We start from the raw sequence: 19,351 nt of genomic DNA, 5'->3' as shown, positions 1-19,351 counted from the left end.
AACAGAGGGCTATGGGAAAGCCTAGTAATTTCTAAGGTAGGGACATGTTTGACAAAGGGCCCATATTGTGCCATAGGTTTTCTATGTTTCTAGGTTTAATTCATTTGTATGTTTTCCAATTGACATCTTTTAAAACACTAATTGAAAGGAATGTAATGGGGAAGCAAAACAAATGGATTAAAAACTTCTGAAACAGAATTCTGATTTTGTTATGATAGCCTCAAATTATCAATAATATGCCTCTCATAGTGTACATTACTGCACCGCTCAAGTGCGAACAAGCAAGTGTAGCAGTACATTCCAGGGTAACAGTATTTGATAGAATCAGACTCAATCTTTACTAATAATTCTCCTTAAAGAACAACACAGAGAAAATTCGTCACATCCTTAAATTCTACTTCAACAGCAGTTCCATGTTTCGCAGCACTGTTGTAAAATACACATTTCTCAGGTTGTGGTGGTGACTATGGTTACTGTTCTTGCAAGTGCTCAAAAATTCACAGTAAAATCACTTTAAACCAAGGAAATAATGACCAAAAATGCAATTTATATATTGAAAAAAATTATAATTTTCTCATCTATTGCTGTCTTTGTATTAATACACAAATCACTGAACAAAGAGTGGCATTAAGAAGTGGAGAAAGCCCATAAAAAATGCCTCAATCTTCTTGCGTGTTCTTACCACTGCTTATTTGTTCTATACTTAAATGATTCATATCAAGACGGCTGAACTTATAAAAAGGCACTTTTGAGCTAGTTGGCAAGGTCTTACATGCCAGTGTAGTGCCACATTGTGGGTTGGCCAACACAAGCTCTGCCCATTAAACATCTGAAAAACAAGTCTGACCACAGAAACAACCATTCCCCAGATTCATCAAACACCCAAGTTACTACTATTTTGGAATGCTTTTGTGGCAATCAGGCCAATTCAAAAATTATTAAAGACCAATTAAACTATTGTTTTAAAATAATAAATAAACTATAAATGGCTAGCACTCAAAAATAAGCACAAACATGAAAGCAATTAAAATATATTTCCTTATACCCTTCTCTCTGGCATCCAATCCTCCCTATTGACCTGAATGGACTTGTGCTTGAACTAGCTTAACACAGAGTAAGTGGGGAGGTTCTCAGAATAATTGTTTGTAAATTCAGCAAGGTCAAGCCCTGCAACTGACAATGGAGAGCAGCTGGGGAACTGTCCAATAATTTCAGTACTTCTGTGGTAAGTTAGTATTGTGAAGAAGCAAGGCAAATCAAACAGCAAATGTCCTTGTCCTTGTATTTACTGAGCAAGAGATATCCCTTGCTCAAAATAGTTGGTCCTTGTATCTTGTTTTTCCCCCAGAAAATTCATAAAATGTAATGGACAATTAAAATTGACAGCGAGCGCACCAACAAATTGCAAAAAAATTAGATTTCCGATCAAACTCTAACGGCAACAAAGGTAATAACTAAGTATAATTAGAAAAGATATAACAAAGACTGTCAACAACTCTTCATATGCAAGAGTGGTTGATCAGTTTTGCAGCTAACATCAATTATAATGCAAGATAGTTCTTACACAATTAATTGCCAGCCTTTTTCTGCATGTTTGAATTGAATTATTGTGATCTGGGAAGAAAACTGATGTGAGCTTTTGTTTACTTTCTTTTATTAGTAGAAAGGTATAACTTGATTTACAAGTCAGAACAATTCAAACCAAACATCCTTCTTATGTTAACACTTTCATGTACATATTAATAACAATATATCCTAAAGCTGCCATCTTTTTCTAACAAGGTCTGAGAGTAGCTTGAGGAATTTGTGGAGAAAACTAAGTATACATTTACCATTTCTTTCATGAAAGATAGCCAGTTTTGATGTATGCAGCCTGAATATACTGACAATCACATTTTTCAGCTTGATCAAGTCTAGAATATTATCGCCCCTTGGATTTTCTAGTAATATAACACCATCTGAAATATAAAGTAAGAAAGACTTCTTCATTAAAAAGAACTGCAATGGCAGCTCATAATTTCAATTAAATAACCACATATCATTTTGTATTCACCCTATCCGTGCATTAGAAGGCACTGGTCTACATTTGGAAACATTTTCTGATTATCATTTAACCATGATGGAAACTAAAAAAAAACATTTAATTCATCCTTCTTCCTTGAAATCATGAAGTTGATTGTATTTTATATGAAGAACAAGGTTTCTATCATTTGCAGAATATGATTCTCTAAATTAATGTTGAGGGAGATTCACAAACAAATTTTTTTGAGTGTCTCTGATTTTCTGTTTCTTAATAGAGCCCACAGTCTCACACTGGATGAAGCCTTGTTTATGAACCTGACCCAATCACAGATTTTTAGGGACCCATAATAAGTTTGTGGGTATTCCTGAAGTATAACTGAAGAAATTCATGAACTGGTGGAGCTTCCTACTCTTCATTCGATCTTTAGCTTTGTCGAATTACCTTGCGGGAAGAAGGAGGAATTGCAACACCCACCATCAAGTCTGCTTCTCCATAGATAAATACTGAACAAGATTGGTTGGTTAATGTCATAGTGATCTAAAACAACATGATCTGTCCTGGGTCAGGAATCATAATGCCACATTTACTACCATGATCAACTCTATTCTAATCCTTTCAACTCAAACTAAAAGAGAGATACTCTTGGTCTGCCCAGGACTGTTATTGTTTTTAGATCATTGACAAACATATTGCAGACTTAGCAAGACATGAAGGAACTATCATCAAATCAACAATAAAGCAAGTCTCAAATGGCAGCATCCTCTTGATCACAATATTGGTACATGCATGTAATAATGTATCTAATTTCCTAGTTAGGACTTCCATATCTTACAACACTGCATCAATAGACTCCTTATCCAAGTTCATTAGCACACAATGTTTCCCTGTGATTGACTGATAAATAAGGATCATGATACTGTCCACTGACTCCTCCCCACCACATGTCAATTAAGTTTGGCAAAAGGCCATCTACATTACTGATTCTACACTGTACAGAAATCTACCACTGACATGGTGTTCCTGCAGCTATTTCCCTTTTTAACATTAATTAATAGCTTGGTGATGAATTTTGCAAATGAGCAAAAGACAGCCCTTCATTTCCTGTTTAGTTATTCCAAAGCATGACAAAGAATGTTTTATACCTTAGACACCATTGGTTTATTAATGTTCTTACCTTGCTTTTTTCCATCCACAGAAACCTTGACATTGACAGACGCACAGACTAGGCCCAAAGGTGAAGCACCAGCATCTGAGGTGCCTTTCACAAGAGTCAAATCAAGATTCAAGCCCTTCAACTAATAGAAGAAGAAAAGCAGTTATAGTTAAAAATGGTGTTAGACGATTGGCTGCTCATTATATTTGCCTTGGGACAAACAATTTAATTGAAGTTAATTAAGCTAAAAATCTCCATTTGCAGTAGGTGGCCAACATTCCTGCACCCTTTCAGTACCAATGAGCAGAGTAAAGTTTCTATTTGCAGAATTCTCATTGCAACTTCCAGCATGGTTTTCAGCTTTCCCCACAAACATTAATTCCCTTCAAAAAGGCAATGTTGTTTAAAGCTGAATTCCAATAAATTCTTTTGTCAACAGAACTAAAATAATTTTTAAAGAATTTTTCAGTGCAAACATGTCAGACAATTTTACATTGCCAATCAGGTAAGTTCAGTTGCTGTAAATAAAAATGAACCCTGTAGATTCTAAAAATCTGAAACAAATGCAGATCTGGCAACATCAGTGGAATGAGAAACAGAGTGAACAATTTAGGTACCTGATCTAGATTGTTAACTCCATTTCTTTTTCCACACATGCTGCCGAATGTGCTGAGTTTTTCCAGCATATTCTATTTTGCTTTAGTTGCAAACCTTGATCTTCCATGAAGAACTAGAACTTCCTTCTTAGTGAATTAGAATGGCATGGAGGCGGAGAGACCCAAAGGATAGCAAAACTTTTCTTGTACCGAGTTCTCACATATGCCATCCAGAAAAAAGGCTTCACATTTACCATTTTACTGTCAGTAGTGAAATGCTAAGTGCAATGGATTCCTGGTCCCAATTTAATCATACAATGATGTTCACTTAAAAAAGGCCTCCTCTCATTTTCCAGAAGCTTGCAAAAGTGAAGCATTGAATTTTTATGATGTTATCAGTTTTTCTTTCAAAGTTTCAACTACAAAATACAGGTTTCCCCTTTATATGTGCACCTTGCATAAAGAAATGTTGGTATACCAGTGACAATGGACCCATTTCAGTTTGTCTTTTAGCCAAACCGATGCACAGACAATGCAATAGCCCTGACCCTCCAATCTATCCTGACCCACTGAGAGAATGATGTCACAAGCATCAAGCTATCACTGGCTTCAGCTCGACATTCAATACAATCATACCTCAGAGGCTGCTGGATAAACTGTCCTTGCTGGGACTCAGTACCCCTCTTTGAAACTTCTTGATTGAAAGACCAGTCTATCTGAATTGGCAGCAAAACCTCAAGCCCCATCACACTGAGCACTGTACTGCCAGGTTCAATTCCAACAGAATCATCAAGTTTGCTCATGTCACAACAGTCATTGACAACAATGAATTGGCTAACAGAGAGGAGGATGAAAGGCTTGTACAATGGTACTAGAGCAACAGCCTGAGTCTCAACATAGGGAGATGATTCTGGATTTCAGAATGAAGGAGCACTCCCCATTAGATATCAATGGCTCCATCAAAGAGAGTGTGGGGAGCACTCATTCAAAGGAGATCGATCCTACACCCACAACACTTCTTAAGGAGGTTGAGGAGGGCAGGGCTACTGGTCACTATCAATGTTCCACAGGAGCATAATAGAAAATGTCCTGACTGGGTACATCATCGTGTGGTATGGTAGCTGCAAAGCATTAATTTGGAGGCCAGTATGGAGAGAGGATGAGAAAAACACTGGTGTCTCCCTTCCCTCTATTGACGATATCTGCAGGGAGTGGTGCTTAAAGGGGGCTCAGAGAATCATTGAGGAACCTTACCATTCTGCCCGCAGAATCTTTGAGACACTATCTTCAGGGAAGACATACAGGAGCATAAAAACCAGCACTGCCAAGCTGGAAAACTGCTGCTTCCCGCAGGCAGTGAGACTGTGCAACAATTCTAGAAACCCGTAAATTATTTATATTTATATTTATTTTGGATCGATATGCATATATAACATTAGTGTGTAGGGTGTACTGTGTCTCTACACTATGGTCCAGTGATACGCTGTTTCATTGAGTTGTATATCTACATGTACCATCAAATGACAATCAACTTGAACTTGGTTGCTCAGCACTAAGAGGTAAGGCTCGATGCTGCACCTTGGCTGACAACATGAGGGAGGGCTATTTCTCCTCCACATTTTAACAGACTGCCTATATTTTATGGATATTCTGGTCACCCCTGTTGAATATGATAGAAGCTGCTGTCTCCCTTACTGATTTGAATGAAGGATTGAGAGTACAATGATATATCAACACTTTGTGAGCTAGCGTCAAACAGCTATCAAATATATCCAAACAATTGTGGACCCGTGATTAATTTACCCTAGACAGAATGAAGTTTAGAGGTTTTACCTGTGTTCTTTCTTGTATGATCACATCAGCAGAATTTGGTACAGGGTAGGGCTTCAGTGAAGCTTTCACTGTTCCCAAGATAAAATCAGTGTGATTCTTAATAACGTTATCCAGGTATGCTCCTGTTGGTTGGGTACTATAATAAATCGTGATCTCATCTGAGGGCACAAGGTGGGCCTGTAAGGGTAAATATTTTTAAAAACACAATGTCATTTGATGTTGAGATCCTTAATAAATCATGTAAATTAACAATTGATGTGATGCACAAGGGAAGGATGGTCAGATTCTGAAGAACTCGGAGTTCTTAATCTCACAATGCTACAGAGTTAGCTGCAGATGCTAGTTAGCAACTAGCGTACACTGAGCGGAAATTGCTTATTTTCTGAATACAAAAAAGTCAATAACTAATATGAAATATTATGTAGTATGCATGTTAAAAATTGGAATGAAATTTACTACTAACCAAATAGCAATTTCTAAAGCCACAGAGCAGAATAAATAATTCTGTAAGTTTTGATACAATTTTCTCCATAATGAGTAGCAACAAGACATGTCAATGTGTAATTTTACATGAAGAAACAGCAAAAATATAATTGGAATGTGAGATGAGATTTGGATTAAGCAAAACTCTCATGATCTTCCTTCTTACCAAATCAATAAAATGCAGCTTGTGCCCTACCAATAACAAATTTATTCTCAAAAGTGCTGGAGAAACTCAGCAGGTCCCACAGCATCCGTGGGAAGAAAAGATACAAAACCAACATTTCGGGTTTGGGCCCTTTGTCAAAGTACCTTTGCTTCCTGTGGACACTGTGGGACCCGCTGACTTCCATCCAGCATTTTTGGATATTTACTATAATCACAGCTTCTGAAGACTTTCTTTCGCATAAATTTATTCAGCAGTTTTAAAAACACTCATTAATGTTCAAGAAGTATATTTGCCATTTTAATTGGGTATTTTAAAGTCACAAGATGAAGACAATTTGATGTATCAGCTACGATCAGGACAGAAAACAACCTAAAACTCCATATCAAGTGTCCCCCTGCAAGAAAATGGTGATTTCCTCTTTTGAAGAGCTAAAAGATATGCATAATTTAATAAAGATTAAACTTTAAAAAAAAAGGAAAATTTAATCACAGAAGTAAATTAAAAATTTGATTGCACAATTACTTGGAACAAGTTTCAGAATTATTACTAAGATCTGGAATACAAAATGTTAACTGTGGAAAAAAATTAACTCAAAAAGTGGAGCTGCCAAAACTTTGCAATTAGACTCAAGTAATCATACCAATAAAATTTTGGCATTCAATTTGCAGCACAATTTGACTGAGTAATCCACTTCAACAAAACCGTGGGTTCATCATGACAGAATCACATGGAGTTTTCATAGAGTACCTGTTCCAAATTTTGACAGGTGACATTAATTTTCTCAGACACCAATCATTATCTTTGCTTCAGGAAAAATGAGAGTAGGGTGATAGAAACTGCATGGAATAGATGTTGGCTAGCCAACTTCTCCAATTTTTAAACTTGACCAAAAGTATTCCTGTGCTTCTTTTAAACTACAGAATGAAATATTAATTTCTAATTTTGTGAGCCAGATCAAAAATCACAACATAGCATTCATAAAACAAATAGAATGACGAAGGGAAAATATAACTGAACATATTAAAAGCAAAATAAAAAGCAGATGCATTGAATTGTCTGAAATAGGTTATGAAAATAGTAATACATTTAGAAGCTGAGATAAATAAATTAGCTATAATTTTTGAGTCCTCTTTGGCCACAGGATTGGAGAATGGCAAATGTAAACCCTTGTTTTAAAAAGGTGATTGGGAGAATCCTGGGAATTATAGACTGGTGAGTCTTGTGTCTGTCAGTGGTGTCCAAACAATTGGAGAGGATTCTTAAGGATAGGTAACAAAATAAATTGATGAGGGTAGGGCAGCAGATGTAGATTTTAGTAAGGCATTTGACCAGGTCCCCCGTGAGAAACTTTTTGAGAAAGTCATGAGACATGGCATCCATGGAACTTTGGCTGTGTGGATTAAAAATTGGCTTGGAGATAGAAAGCAGAGAGTAGTAGTGGAAGGAAAATATTCTGCCTTGAGGTCAGTGACTAGTGGAGTACCGTAAGGATCTGTTCTGGTACCCCTGTATTTTACGATTTTTATAAATGACCTGGATGAAGAGGTGGAAGGATGAGTCAGTAAATTTGTGGATGATATGAAGGTTAGAGGAGTTGTGAATCGAACTGTAGGTTGTCAAATGTTACAAGAGGATATTGACAGGATGCAGAATTGGGTGGAAAAGTGGCACATGGAGTTCAATCTGCGTAAGTATGAGGTGATGCATTTTGGAAGGACAAACCAGATGGCTGAGTATAGGGTTAATGGTCTGTTACTTAATAGTATAGATGAACAGATGGACCATTGGGTCCAAATCCATACATCCCTCAAGGTTGCTGCACTGGTTGATAGATTAGTTAAGAAGGCCTTTGGGATGCTGGGCTTTATTAATAGTGGGGATTAAGTTCAAGAGTAGAGAGGCCATTTTGCAAATCTACAAATCTCTAGTGACACCACACTTAGAGTATGGTGTTCACTTCTGGTCACCTCATTACAGGAAGGATGTGGAAGCTACGGAAAGGGTGCAGAGGAAATTTACCAGGATTTTACCTGGATTGGAAAATAAGTCTTATGAGGCAAGGCTGGCAGAGTTGGGACTCTTCACTTTGGAGTGTAGAAGGATGCGGGGAGACTTTATAGAGGTCTACAAGATTATGAGCGGCATAGAGAGGGTGGATAGCCAGTGTCTGTTTCCCAGGGCAGGAATAGCAAACACCAGAGGACATATATACTAATTGAAGGGAGGTAAGTTTAGGAGACATCAGGGGTGTTTATTTTTAAAAATGCATAGAGTTGTGGTGCCTGGAATGCCTTGCTAGAAATGGTGGTAGAGGATGAAACATTAGGCACATTTAAAAGAGTCTTCAAAAGGTACATGGATGGAAGAAAAATAGACGGTTATGGTGTAGGGAAGGATTAATATAATTTTTAAGAAATATATGGGTCGGCACAACATCCAGGGCCAAAGGGGCTGTACTGTGCTGTAGTGTTCTATGTTTATGTCCATCATATACTGTAGATGTTGGTGCATTGATGTGTGCAGATTTAGAAAGTATTACTCATGTTGGAAGAAACATGACATATGAGCAGAAGCCCAAAAATGCTCCATGTCTACTTTGCCATTGAAGTTGATCACAGCTAATGCCCAAAACCAACTGCCTTGGGTCCAAAATCCTTCAATTCCCTTATCAAGATTATATATTATGTCTTCTTTGGCTTGGTTTCGCAAAGATTTATGGAGGGGTAATGTCCACGTCAGCTGCAGGCTCGTTTGTGGCTGACAAGTCCAATGCGGGACAGGCAGACATGGTTGCAGCGGTTGCAAGGGAAAATTGGTTGGTTGGGGTTGGGTGTTGGGTTTTTCCTCCTTTGTCTTTTGTCAGAGAGGTGGGCTCTGCGGTCTTCTTCAAAGGAGGTTGCTGCCCGCCGAACTGTGAGGCGCCAAGATGCACGGTTGGAGGCTGGTGATGGTCAATGTGGCAGGCACCAAGAGCTTTCTTTAGGCAGACCTTGTTCCTCTTCTTTGGTGCACCTCTGTCTCGGTGGCCAGTGGAGAGCTCGCCATATAACACGATCTTGGGAAGGCGATGGTCCTCCATTCTGGAGACGTGACCTACCCAGCACAGTTGGATCTTCAGCAGCGTGGATTCAATGCTGTCGGCCTCTGCCATCTCGAGTACTTCGATGTTGGTGATGAAGTCGCTCCAATGAATGTTGAGGATGGAGTGGCGAGAACGCTGGTGGAAGCGTTCTAGGAGACGTAGGTGATGCCGGTAGAGGACCCATGATTCGGAGCCGAACAGGAGTGTGGGTATGACAACGGCTCTGTATACTCTAATCTTTGTGAGGTTTTTCAGTTGGTTGTTTTTCCAGACTCTTTTATGTAGTCTTCCAAACGCGCTATTTGCCTTGGCGAGTCTGTTGTCTATCTTGTTGTTGATTCTTGCATCCGAGATAGGTAAACTGGTTGACCGTTTTGAGTTTTGTGTGCCCGATGGAGATGTGGGGGGGGGCTGGTAGTCATGGTGGGGAGCTGGCTGATGAAGGACCTCAGTTTTCTTCAGGCTGACTTTCAGGCCAAACATTTTGGAAGTTTCCACAAAACAGGACGTCAAGCGCTGAAGAGCTGGCTCTGAATGGGCAACTAAAGCGGCATCGTCTGCAAAGAGTAGTTCACGGACAAGTTGCTCTTGTGTCTTGGTGTGAGCTTTTCAGATTGAAGAGACTGCCATCCGTGCGGTACCGGATGTAAACAGCGTCTTCATTGTTGAGTCCAAGAATCCGCCCTGCTCCAGCTCCCTCAACAGCCCTTAAGGCTAGAGCTGGATGAGGTCCTCACCCGGGAAGAGACATATAAGGTAAATGAACAACTGAAAAGTGGCAAAGCAGCAGGTATGGATGGAATTCCCCCCCCAGAGGTCAGGAAGGCTGGCGGCAAAACTCTGCATGCCAAACTGCATGAGTTTTTCAAGCTCTGCTGGGATCAAGGAAAGCTGCCTCAGGACCTTCGTGATGCCATCATCATCACCCTGTACAAAAACATATATTATGTAGTGGCTAAGCAATTACAGCATTTCCGGTCAACAATGCCAATTGTTAGGGCATGGAAGAAATTAAGTTAACCAGTACAATGATACATTTGGAACCACTGAATAACATAAAATCACATCTTAAGAATTAAGAACTCCACTTTGAAGATGTCAATGGATTATCAAAAGTGGTAATAGCCTAAACCAGACATATAAATTTGAAGATTCTAAACTTCATTCTTTGTTGTTGAGGCAATGAGCAGAATTTAAAAATGGCTTCAGCAGTTCAAGGTAAAACTGAACATGAGATTAAGAAGATGAGGCAAGTGAAGAAAGATTAGTTTGCAGCTGGAGAGAGAAACAAATGTCTCCTATGGTACACATCTCGACAGCCTGCTAAAATTAGATATCTTGACTTACATGGAAAAAAGAACTAGTTGGGTGGAAATGCAGACCATCCCTCTGGATAGAAATGAGTTCCTTGCACTTGTACTAGATATACAGAATAGTAGTCCCTCAGTCTTGATATCAAAAGCAGAGTACAAAATCTACCTGCTAAAATATTATAGTCTGATGGAAGTGGACAGAATACTTCAATCCCCAAGTATGCATGGAATTGTACCCTCACAAAAATTCAATACATTTTTAAAAAATCATAGAAAAACACAAGATGAAAACAAAACAAACTGCTGGAAAAGCAGGATAGATATCATCCGCAAAAAGAGAAACAAAATCATAATGGAGTGAAACACACAAGTCCATTGATTGCAGTAAAAACACAAAAATGCTGGAAGAACTGAACAGGTCTTATAGTATCCATCAGAGGTAAAGATAGGGTCCAAATGCAAACCTGGGAATTATAGGCCTGTAAGTCTGACGTCTGTGGTGGGCAAGTTGATGGAAAGTGTTCTGAGGGATGCTATTTACAAATTTTTGGAGGTACAGGGATTGATAGGGAGTAATCAGCATGGTTTTGTCAGGGGAAGATCATGCTTGACAAACCTGATTGAGTTCTTCGAGGGGGTTACAAAAAAGGTTGATGAAGGGAAAGCTGTGGATGTTGTCTATTTGGACTTTAGTGAAGCTTTTGACAAAGTTCCCCACAGGAGGTTAGGAAAAAAGGTGGAGGCATTAGGTATAAATAAAGATAGGAGGTGTCAGAGAGTAGTGGTAGAAAATTGTTTGTCCAATTGGAGGCCGGTGACTAGTGGAGTTCCTCAGGGTTCGGTCCGGGGTCCACTATTATTTGTTATATATATTAACGATCTGGATGTAGGGGTGGAGAATTGGATAAGCAAGTTTGCGGATGACACAAAGATTGGTGGTGTTGTGGACAGTGAGGTAGATTACCGAAGATTAAAAGGTGATTTAGGAAGACTGGAGGTGTGGGCTGAGAAATGGCTGATGGAATTTAATACAGATAAATGTGAGGTGCTACATTTTGGAAAGGCAAATTTAAATAGGTCATATACATTGAATGGTAGACAATTGAGGAGTGCAGAGCAACAAAGGGATTTAGGAGTTATGGTAAATAGTACCCTCAAGGCTGATACTCAGGTAGATGGTGTGGTGAAGAAGGCATTTGAAATGTTGGCCTTCATAAATCGGAGTATTGAATTCAAGAGTAGGGAGGTTATGATGAAATTGTACAAGGCATTGGTGAGGCCAAATTTGGAGTACTGTGTACTGTGGTCACCAAATTATAGGAAAGATATAAACAAAATAGAGAGAGTGCAGAGAAGGTTCATGAGAATGTTGACAGGATTTCAGGGTCTGAGTTACAGGGAAAGGTTGTGCAGACTGGGGCTTTTTTCTCTGGAGCGTAGAAGATTGAGAGGGGACTTGATAGAGGTGTTTAAGATTTTAAAAGGGACAGACAGAGTAAATGTGGATAGGCTTTTTCAATTAAGAAAGGGGGAGATTCAAACTAGAGGTCATGGTTTAAGATTGAAGGGGGAAAATTATAAGGGAAACATGAGGGGAAATTTCTTTACGCAGAGGGTGGTGGGGATGTGGAATGAGCTTCCGGCAGACGTGGTCGAGGCGGGATCATTGGTTACATTTAAGGAAAGACTGGATCATTACATGGATAGGAGGGGACTTGAGGGGTATGGACCGGGTGCTGGTCAGTGGGACTAGGAGGGTGGGGATTTGCTACGGCATGGACTAGTAGGGCTGAACTGGCCTGTTCTGTGCCGTAAGTGGTTATATGGTTATATATAACCAACATTTTGGGCCTGAGACTTTTTTCAAGGTATAACTTTACATCCTATGGACACTGTGAGACCTTCTGAGTTCCCTTGGCATTTTTGTGTTTTAACAAAATTATTAAGGTTATTCAGCCTTAAATTTTAAAACTGTTCATCTTTCTACCAATATTATCTGGCCTACTATGTGGTTCATGTATTTTCTGCTCAGATTTTTAAAAATAACTTTAAAGGTAGAGAGAACTTGCTTTTTTTCGAAGCTTTTGGATTCGATTTATCACCTCTCGTGCAACTCCTTCATCCAACATTGATTGGTCAGGTGTGACATCTAAAAGAACCAAAGCCTGAAAGAAAACATAAAATTACTCAATATGTATGCACTCTAAATTTTTTTTAAAAAATTAGACATTCAGCCCTGTAACAGGCCAATTTGGTCCTACGAGTCCATGCTGCCCAAATTATACATTAATCTACACCCCAGTACGTTTTTGAAGGGTGGGAGGAAGCCAGAGCTCCCGGAGGAAACCCATGGAGATGTGAGGAGAATGTACAAACTCTCTACAGACAGCGTGGGATTCGAACCCACGTCCGGTCCCTATCGCTGGTGCTGTAAAGGCATTGCGCTACTCCTTCGATGCCAACCGTGCCGTCCCTTATCACCATATTAAAAAAAATACTCAAATTAAACATAGAAAGAATATTAGCTCATACCCAAGCCAGAGAAATCCCTTCTATTTAATACTTTGGAGATCTCAACCACAAGAAAACTGTTTGAACACATTTCTAAAACAACCTGCAATCGTGTTATTTAGGAAAGCTAAAATTATTCAGGTATTTCAATTCAAACTTTAAAAAAATTACAGTATATTTCGACCCCCACTTTTTTCAGCCTTATTTTAGGGGGTTTATGGTATATGCGGTATATAAGTGAACCCCAATTTTTTGACTGCCTGAGGTACCCGTTGACCAGCGTATAAATCACCCCCAAAGCTTGCGATGTCTGAGATGGGCCATTGACCGATGTAACCATAGATTGCGTTATTATGGGTCCAGAGGACCCCAAAACCAAGCAGCAACAGAAATTCACCAAGACAAATGGTTACTTAAACAAAAATTGCTTTTAATTATCTTTAGACATGAAAACAAGATCAAACTTTAACTTATTGTTATTAACTTAATTTAACCTAACTTAACCACCTGCTAATTCTAAGTGCACATGTATGTAATGAGTGTACAAGTTCAGAAAAGTTCTTTGATTCACAGTCTAATCTCATTTCTCACTCCTCCAAGTTCACTGGTTGCAGGCAATTCTGTACTGTGCACATAATTTAACATTTATGAATTTCACAAAGGGTTTGGTGCTTGAAAAGTAAATGGTTACTACTCAGGAAGGTTCTTGTTGGTTTTCAGAGAGAGATTTGTTGCTCGTGGTTCACAAACTGATTCCTTCCAATCATCCACGTCAGTGTCTTACCGAAGAAACTTGCCCCATCAGGGTTTTCTAGATGATAACCTCTTTCTTTCAGGTCACCACAGAGTTCCTTTTTGTTTCTCTTATTTTAAGTGAAACATTATGCAGCCAGCCATCTCCTCTTGTATGAACCACAAGGGCTTTGACCAGGCTGAACTAAGAACTCACAATCCGTCTTCAAAATGGGGTTTTCCCACAAGTTTGCAGTTTGTCCTGTTCCAGTCCCAGCTGCTGCTGCTGAACTGTAGAACTGAATTCTCTCTCTCCCTCTCTCAGGGCCCTCTAAGAACAGCAAACTGCACTCAGGCTACAGCACCGGACCTAATCTTCTGTTGCTTTCCAAAACAATAATCCATAACTCCACAGCATGTCCAATTAATACCTACATGTGAAGTCCTTATAGGCACTCTTCAAAGTTTTTGCAAAGGCACCCGGAGCCTGGACTGTCTGGCTTGAGCAAAGCTCTGATGTTTGTATGTGACCTATACTAAAAAACCTGCACAATTTATCTCCTTTTAAAACATATCTATATACAATATAAAATATAACATAATCTGTCACAGCGTGGATTGATCTGCTGGGTGTTGGCTGGAGGTGATTGCTATCATGGAGGGTCCATCGACACAACACAGCATACGAAGAAAATATGAAGCGAGCTTTAAGTTGAAAGTGATAGAAATGGCCAAGAAAATCAACTGTGCTGCTGCAAAAAAATTTGATGTTCATGAAAAGTTGGTAAGAGATTGGTGGAAGAAAGAAGAGATTTAAGAAACACACCAAAAAGTCAATATTCTTTGAGAAGAGGAAACACTCATTGGCCAGAGTTAGAAAATCACGTTGCAGAATGGGTATGTGAACAGAAGCAAGATTGCGACATAGTCACCCAAAATAAAATAAGAACATTTGAACTGCAGTGGACCAAGTCGTACCCAGACCTCAGTAAAGATTTTGAGGCTACAGTAGGCTGATGCAAACATTTCATGAATAGGAAAAATCTGGTCTTTCGCTGAAAAACAAAAATTGCACAAAAACTAACAAAAGATTTGATCATAAAGTTGTACAGTTTCATCAGTTTATTATCTAGAACTGGGAGAAACACCATTTTGTATTAGCAAATATCAGAAACATGGACAAAATCCCCATGAATTTCGACATGATAGGCAATCGAACAGTGGAATGGAAAGGTGTAAAAACTGTGCAAACCAGAAGTACAGGCCACAAAAGGAACAGGTTGACCGTGGTGTTATTGTGCATGGCTGACAGGACAGTTAAGGTCCATGGCAATTTTCAAACACAAAATTAAACTGAAAATGAAATTCCCTGCAGGTGTTTTTATACGTTTTCACGAAAAAGAATGGAAGGATGAAAATGGAGTAAAACTATGGAAAGACAATGTGTGGAACAGCGGCCAGGTGGTTTACGCTATGAACTGAGTTTTCTGGTCTGGGATATGTTTTGCAGATTTGCACTACGTGGTGGTTATCTTGGGTGGTTTGACATCTATATTGCAACCTCTCGATGTCTGCTTCAACAAGCCATTCAAAAACCATGTGCACAAGGAATGGAATACATGGATATTGAGTGCAGAAAAGTCATTTACAAAAGGTGGGGCAATACGTTCTGCATAACTTGATGTGCTGTGTAACTTTGTGTTCAAGACATGGGATAAGTTAAAGTAGAGAATGTGATAAAAACATTTAAAAAGTGCAGTATTTCTTGTGCAATTGATGGCACGAAAGATGGTTTATTGTGGGACATTGACAACGAAGCAGAAAGCACCTCATCAGATACAGTGAGAGTATGGATGTGCTTGCTGCCATATTTGCTTCAGATGATGATAGTGAGAGGGATTTTGAAGGGTTCTAAATTTCTTTTCAGACAATGGTAACAATTTTGAAGGGTCCTAATTGTGTTGTTTTCAATAAAAATCTCAATGACAATCTGTCACAGTTGGGGTTTTTTCAAGGGTCGACATACACCGAATTGGTTTTTCAAGGGTCAACTTATAAGCCAGGTCAACGTGGATTGGATTTTGAGCTGAATTTAAGGTCTCAAACGTATATCCAGCATACAAGCTGACACCCATTTTTTTGATTTTTTTTAATGTCATGACTTATACATCATCCAGCATTCAAGGAAGCAATTCCAATAAAACTGGCAAAGACATGCCAGAGATTCATCTATAATACTCTGAGTTCATTGATCACCTGTTAACTTACTGTTAATATAAAAACAGAACCTCAGAAACACTCACCTGCGGAATAAAGAATAATTAATGATTCAAATCTGAAAACTTTCATCAGAATTGGGAATAGGGAATGAGGGAAAACGAGTTGGCATATAGTGGCAGAGAAGGAAAGGGAGAGATGGTGAGAATAAAGGGAATGTTACCTCATTTGATCTTACCCTCTCAGAGATAGTTCCCTTATTCCACACATCCCTTCCCCACCTGACTATCACAGAAAACTTGTCTCCTTTCCACTTCTGACAAAGGGACTAAAACCCAAATCCTTTGTTTTCTCTTTCCACAAATACTGCATAACCTTCCAGCAATTTTATTTAAATTTTTCTCAGCATCTGCATTATATTTTTAATTTTCATAAAACAAATTGGTCAGAGGTCCATTAGATAGAAAGTTTGAATTGACAGCTCCTGTTTCAACTCATGTGCTTGCAATCCCATTAAGTCCTATGGAGAATCTTTATTTCTGAACCTGAAGAAAGAAGAGAACCTTGGTCTTCATTTCAAGGAAGTTGAAGTTACTTATAAAGCATTCTGCTTTACCAAATTTATTTGCATTGCTAAAGTATTGTATTTTTGCAAAATCAGTTTTTTAAAAAAAGAGGATGGATCTAACCCAGTGGTTCTCAACCTTTTTGTTTTCCACTCACATTCCACTTTAAGTATTCCCTATGCCATAGGCACTCTGTGATTAGTAAAGGATTGCTTGGGTGGAAAGAAAAAGTTTGAAAACCACTGTTTCAATTGGACATAATTGACTCGTTATGTGCACAGTTTCATAACTCCAAAGGAAATGGGTCAATGAGAATTTTTCTCAAGCAAAATATTTCTGTAACTATTGGGTCGAGAACACCTTCCCTTCCCAATCACATACCACCTTAAGCAATCCCTTATTAATCACAGAGCACTTATAGCATAGGGATTACTTAAAGTGGTTACTTAAAAAGGTTGAGAACCACTGATCTTACCATTTTAGACAAAACATTGTTGAGGAATCTTGAGCATGATCATCCAATGCAAAAACAAGATTACCTGTCAGGCTCAGAGTAGCTAAAGCCGCTTTCAGGCGGCCACAATACCTGACTGTAAAGCCGCCTACTGTACTCCAATGTGGCTGTCGGGTGGCCACCTGAAAGTGGAGAACCCAGCCAGGAGGCACACTTACCTAACCCTCCTCCTGTAGGTATAATCTCCAGCTCCGAGAATCCCCTGTTGCATCTGAAAGCAGCAGTGGGATTACAGCCACAGTCCACAGGAGCTGGCGTTCGCTCAGATGCGGCTCTCCTTCAGCTGGCACATTCAGGTGACAGAAAGGCATCTTCTCTGCAGGCACCTGAACATCCCAGCTGCACTCCCCCAGCCATGTCTGCCGGCATATTATCTGCGTCTGAGCACCTGAAAGCGGCTTAAGCAGTGCATTATGGACAAGGTTACTAATACAATGACTATAATTGTACATGTAGCTAGAACGTGCAAATATTTCCTTATTTTAAAAAAACTTACTTGGACATCAGAATGGGCTTCATACTGAGCATTTTCATTTGTACTTGCATCAAATGTATACAAAAGACGCAGATCTTCCTCATGAAGTTCATGTCCCTCCACAACTATGGTGCCTGTTAACAGAACATTGAACATGTAGAATTGCACCAATATATTCTCCGATTTATGCCATTAAGAATGAGTTCTTGGCTTTTGGAAGGCCTCTAATTGTAATCTTGACTACTCCATCCATATATAGATTTCTATGAAGAAATAATTAGCATTACCAGTTCCTTTTCTCTTGTTCCAGAAACTGATGCTCTGGGAACAACTGACCTCAATACCAGGAGTTGAAATTGTGAAAACTCTCAGTAAAGGAATAGATTAAGTTGGTTTTCCTTTGTAAAAGTTCTAACTAAATAAAATAGAAGTCTAAAATCTGGACTTCTCTGGGGTCGGGACAAGTCAGGATTTTCCGGATTCTCAGGCATTACATCTATAATGCTAATGCAATGCACAGACGCACCATCCACACACACAAAAGTCAAGAGTTTTCAAGAAGTCTGGATTCTCAAGTAGTCTAGATTTCAGGCGATAATTTTCAAGGTCCGGATTCTCGGGTGATCCGGATTTCTGCATTTGGATTTTCAGACTTTACTGTACAATGTTAACTAATAAATACAGGCGCTGTCTGTAAGGAGTTTGTACATTCCCTCCATATGTGCGTGCGTTTTCCCTGGGTGCTCTGGTTTCCTCCAAACCACCAAAAATGTAGGAGGGTTGAAGGTTAATTTGGTGGTAATTATGCTGGGACAAAGGCTGGGATCAGTTTCTACCATGCTGTAAATAAAAATTTAAGCAAAAAATTATGTTCAATAAGTTTGCTCACTAAATACACCTCATCTTAAATGTACATCTAAGGGAAGTAAGAAAATTGGAGAAGGAGTAGGTCACTCAGATCCTCAAGCCTGCCCTGCCATTCAACATGATCATGGCTGATCTGCCTTGAGCCTTATATCCTCTTCTGTGTCAGATCCTCAAAAGCCTGGAATTTCTTAATCATACAAAAATATTATAAACTTCATCTTTAAGTTCTGCCAATGATCAAGCCTCCATAACTCTCTGGGTTGGAGAATCCTTGAGATTCATCACCCTCTATGAAAAGAAGGTCTGATCCAACTAGCCTTGTACAGCTGTAAAATGATGTCCCAACACCTATACTCTGTGACAGATGAAGGCAAACGTGCCAAATGCCTTATTTACCTTCTTATGTCTTTCAGAAAACTATATATGAATACATCCAGGTCTCTCTGTTCTACAACACTCCCCTGCCCCAACCATTTTGTTGGATTATCTTGCCCTGGCTTGAATGAGCCAAAAGCAACATTTGCACTTATCCGAATTAAACTCCATCTGCCGTTCCTCAGCCTAATGACTCAGTTGATCAAGATCTTGTAACTTTAGATTGCTTTCTTCATTGTCTAACATGCTACCAATTTTGGTGTCATCTTCAAAGTGTCATGCTCCACCAGTGAGCTAGCACGAATCCCTGTGGCACACGTCACAGGCCTCCAGTCTGAAAAACTCTCCAGCACCTCCCTCTATCTCCTCCCACCAAGCCAATTTTGTGTCCAATTAGATACCTCGCCCTGGTTTCCATGAGTTCCAACTTTCTGGATCAGACTAG

The 19,351-nt window shown here is 39.3% G+C and overlaps 1 protein-coding gene across 5 annotated transcripts in view; it reads right to left on the bottom strand.

Moving 5' to 3' along the window:
* iars1 (isoleucyl-tRNA synthetase 1) overlaps positions 1-19,351 on the bottom strand; it is a 177,456-nt gene that overhangs the window by 16,798 nt on the left and 141,307 nt on the right. For all 5 annotated transcript variants that reach the window (XR_011357488.1, XM_069937263.1, XM_069937264.1 and 2 more), the window contains 5 exons: positions 17,686-17,798; positions 12,719-12,814; positions 5,606-5,782; positions 3,198-3,318; positions 1,833-1,958 (listed from right to left, as the gene is read on the bottom strand). Coding sequence is in view for 4 of the 5 variants with exons in the window: in XM_069937263.1 (XP_069793364.1) it covers positions 1,833-1,958; positions 3,198-3,318; positions 5,606-5,782; positions 12,719-12,814; positions 17,686-17,798 (633 nt within the window). In the remaining variant the exon portion in view is untranslated. The remainder of the gene's footprint in view (positions 1-1,832; positions 1,959-3,197; positions 3,319-5,605; positions 5,783-12,718; positions 12,815-17,685; positions 17,799-19,351) is intronic.

The sequence above is a fragment of the Narcine bancroftii genome, chromosome 5, assembly GCF_036971445.1.
Source record: "Narcine bancroftii isolate sNarBan1 chromosome 5, sNarBan1.hap1, whole genome shotgun sequence".
Classification (NCBI taxonomy): Eukaryota; Metazoa; Chordata; class Chondrichthyes; order Torpediniformes; family Narcinidae; genus Narcine; species Narcine bancroftii.
The sequence above is the reverse complement of the archived record's forward strand: the minus strand, read 5'-3'. Positions and strand labels throughout refer to the sequence as shown.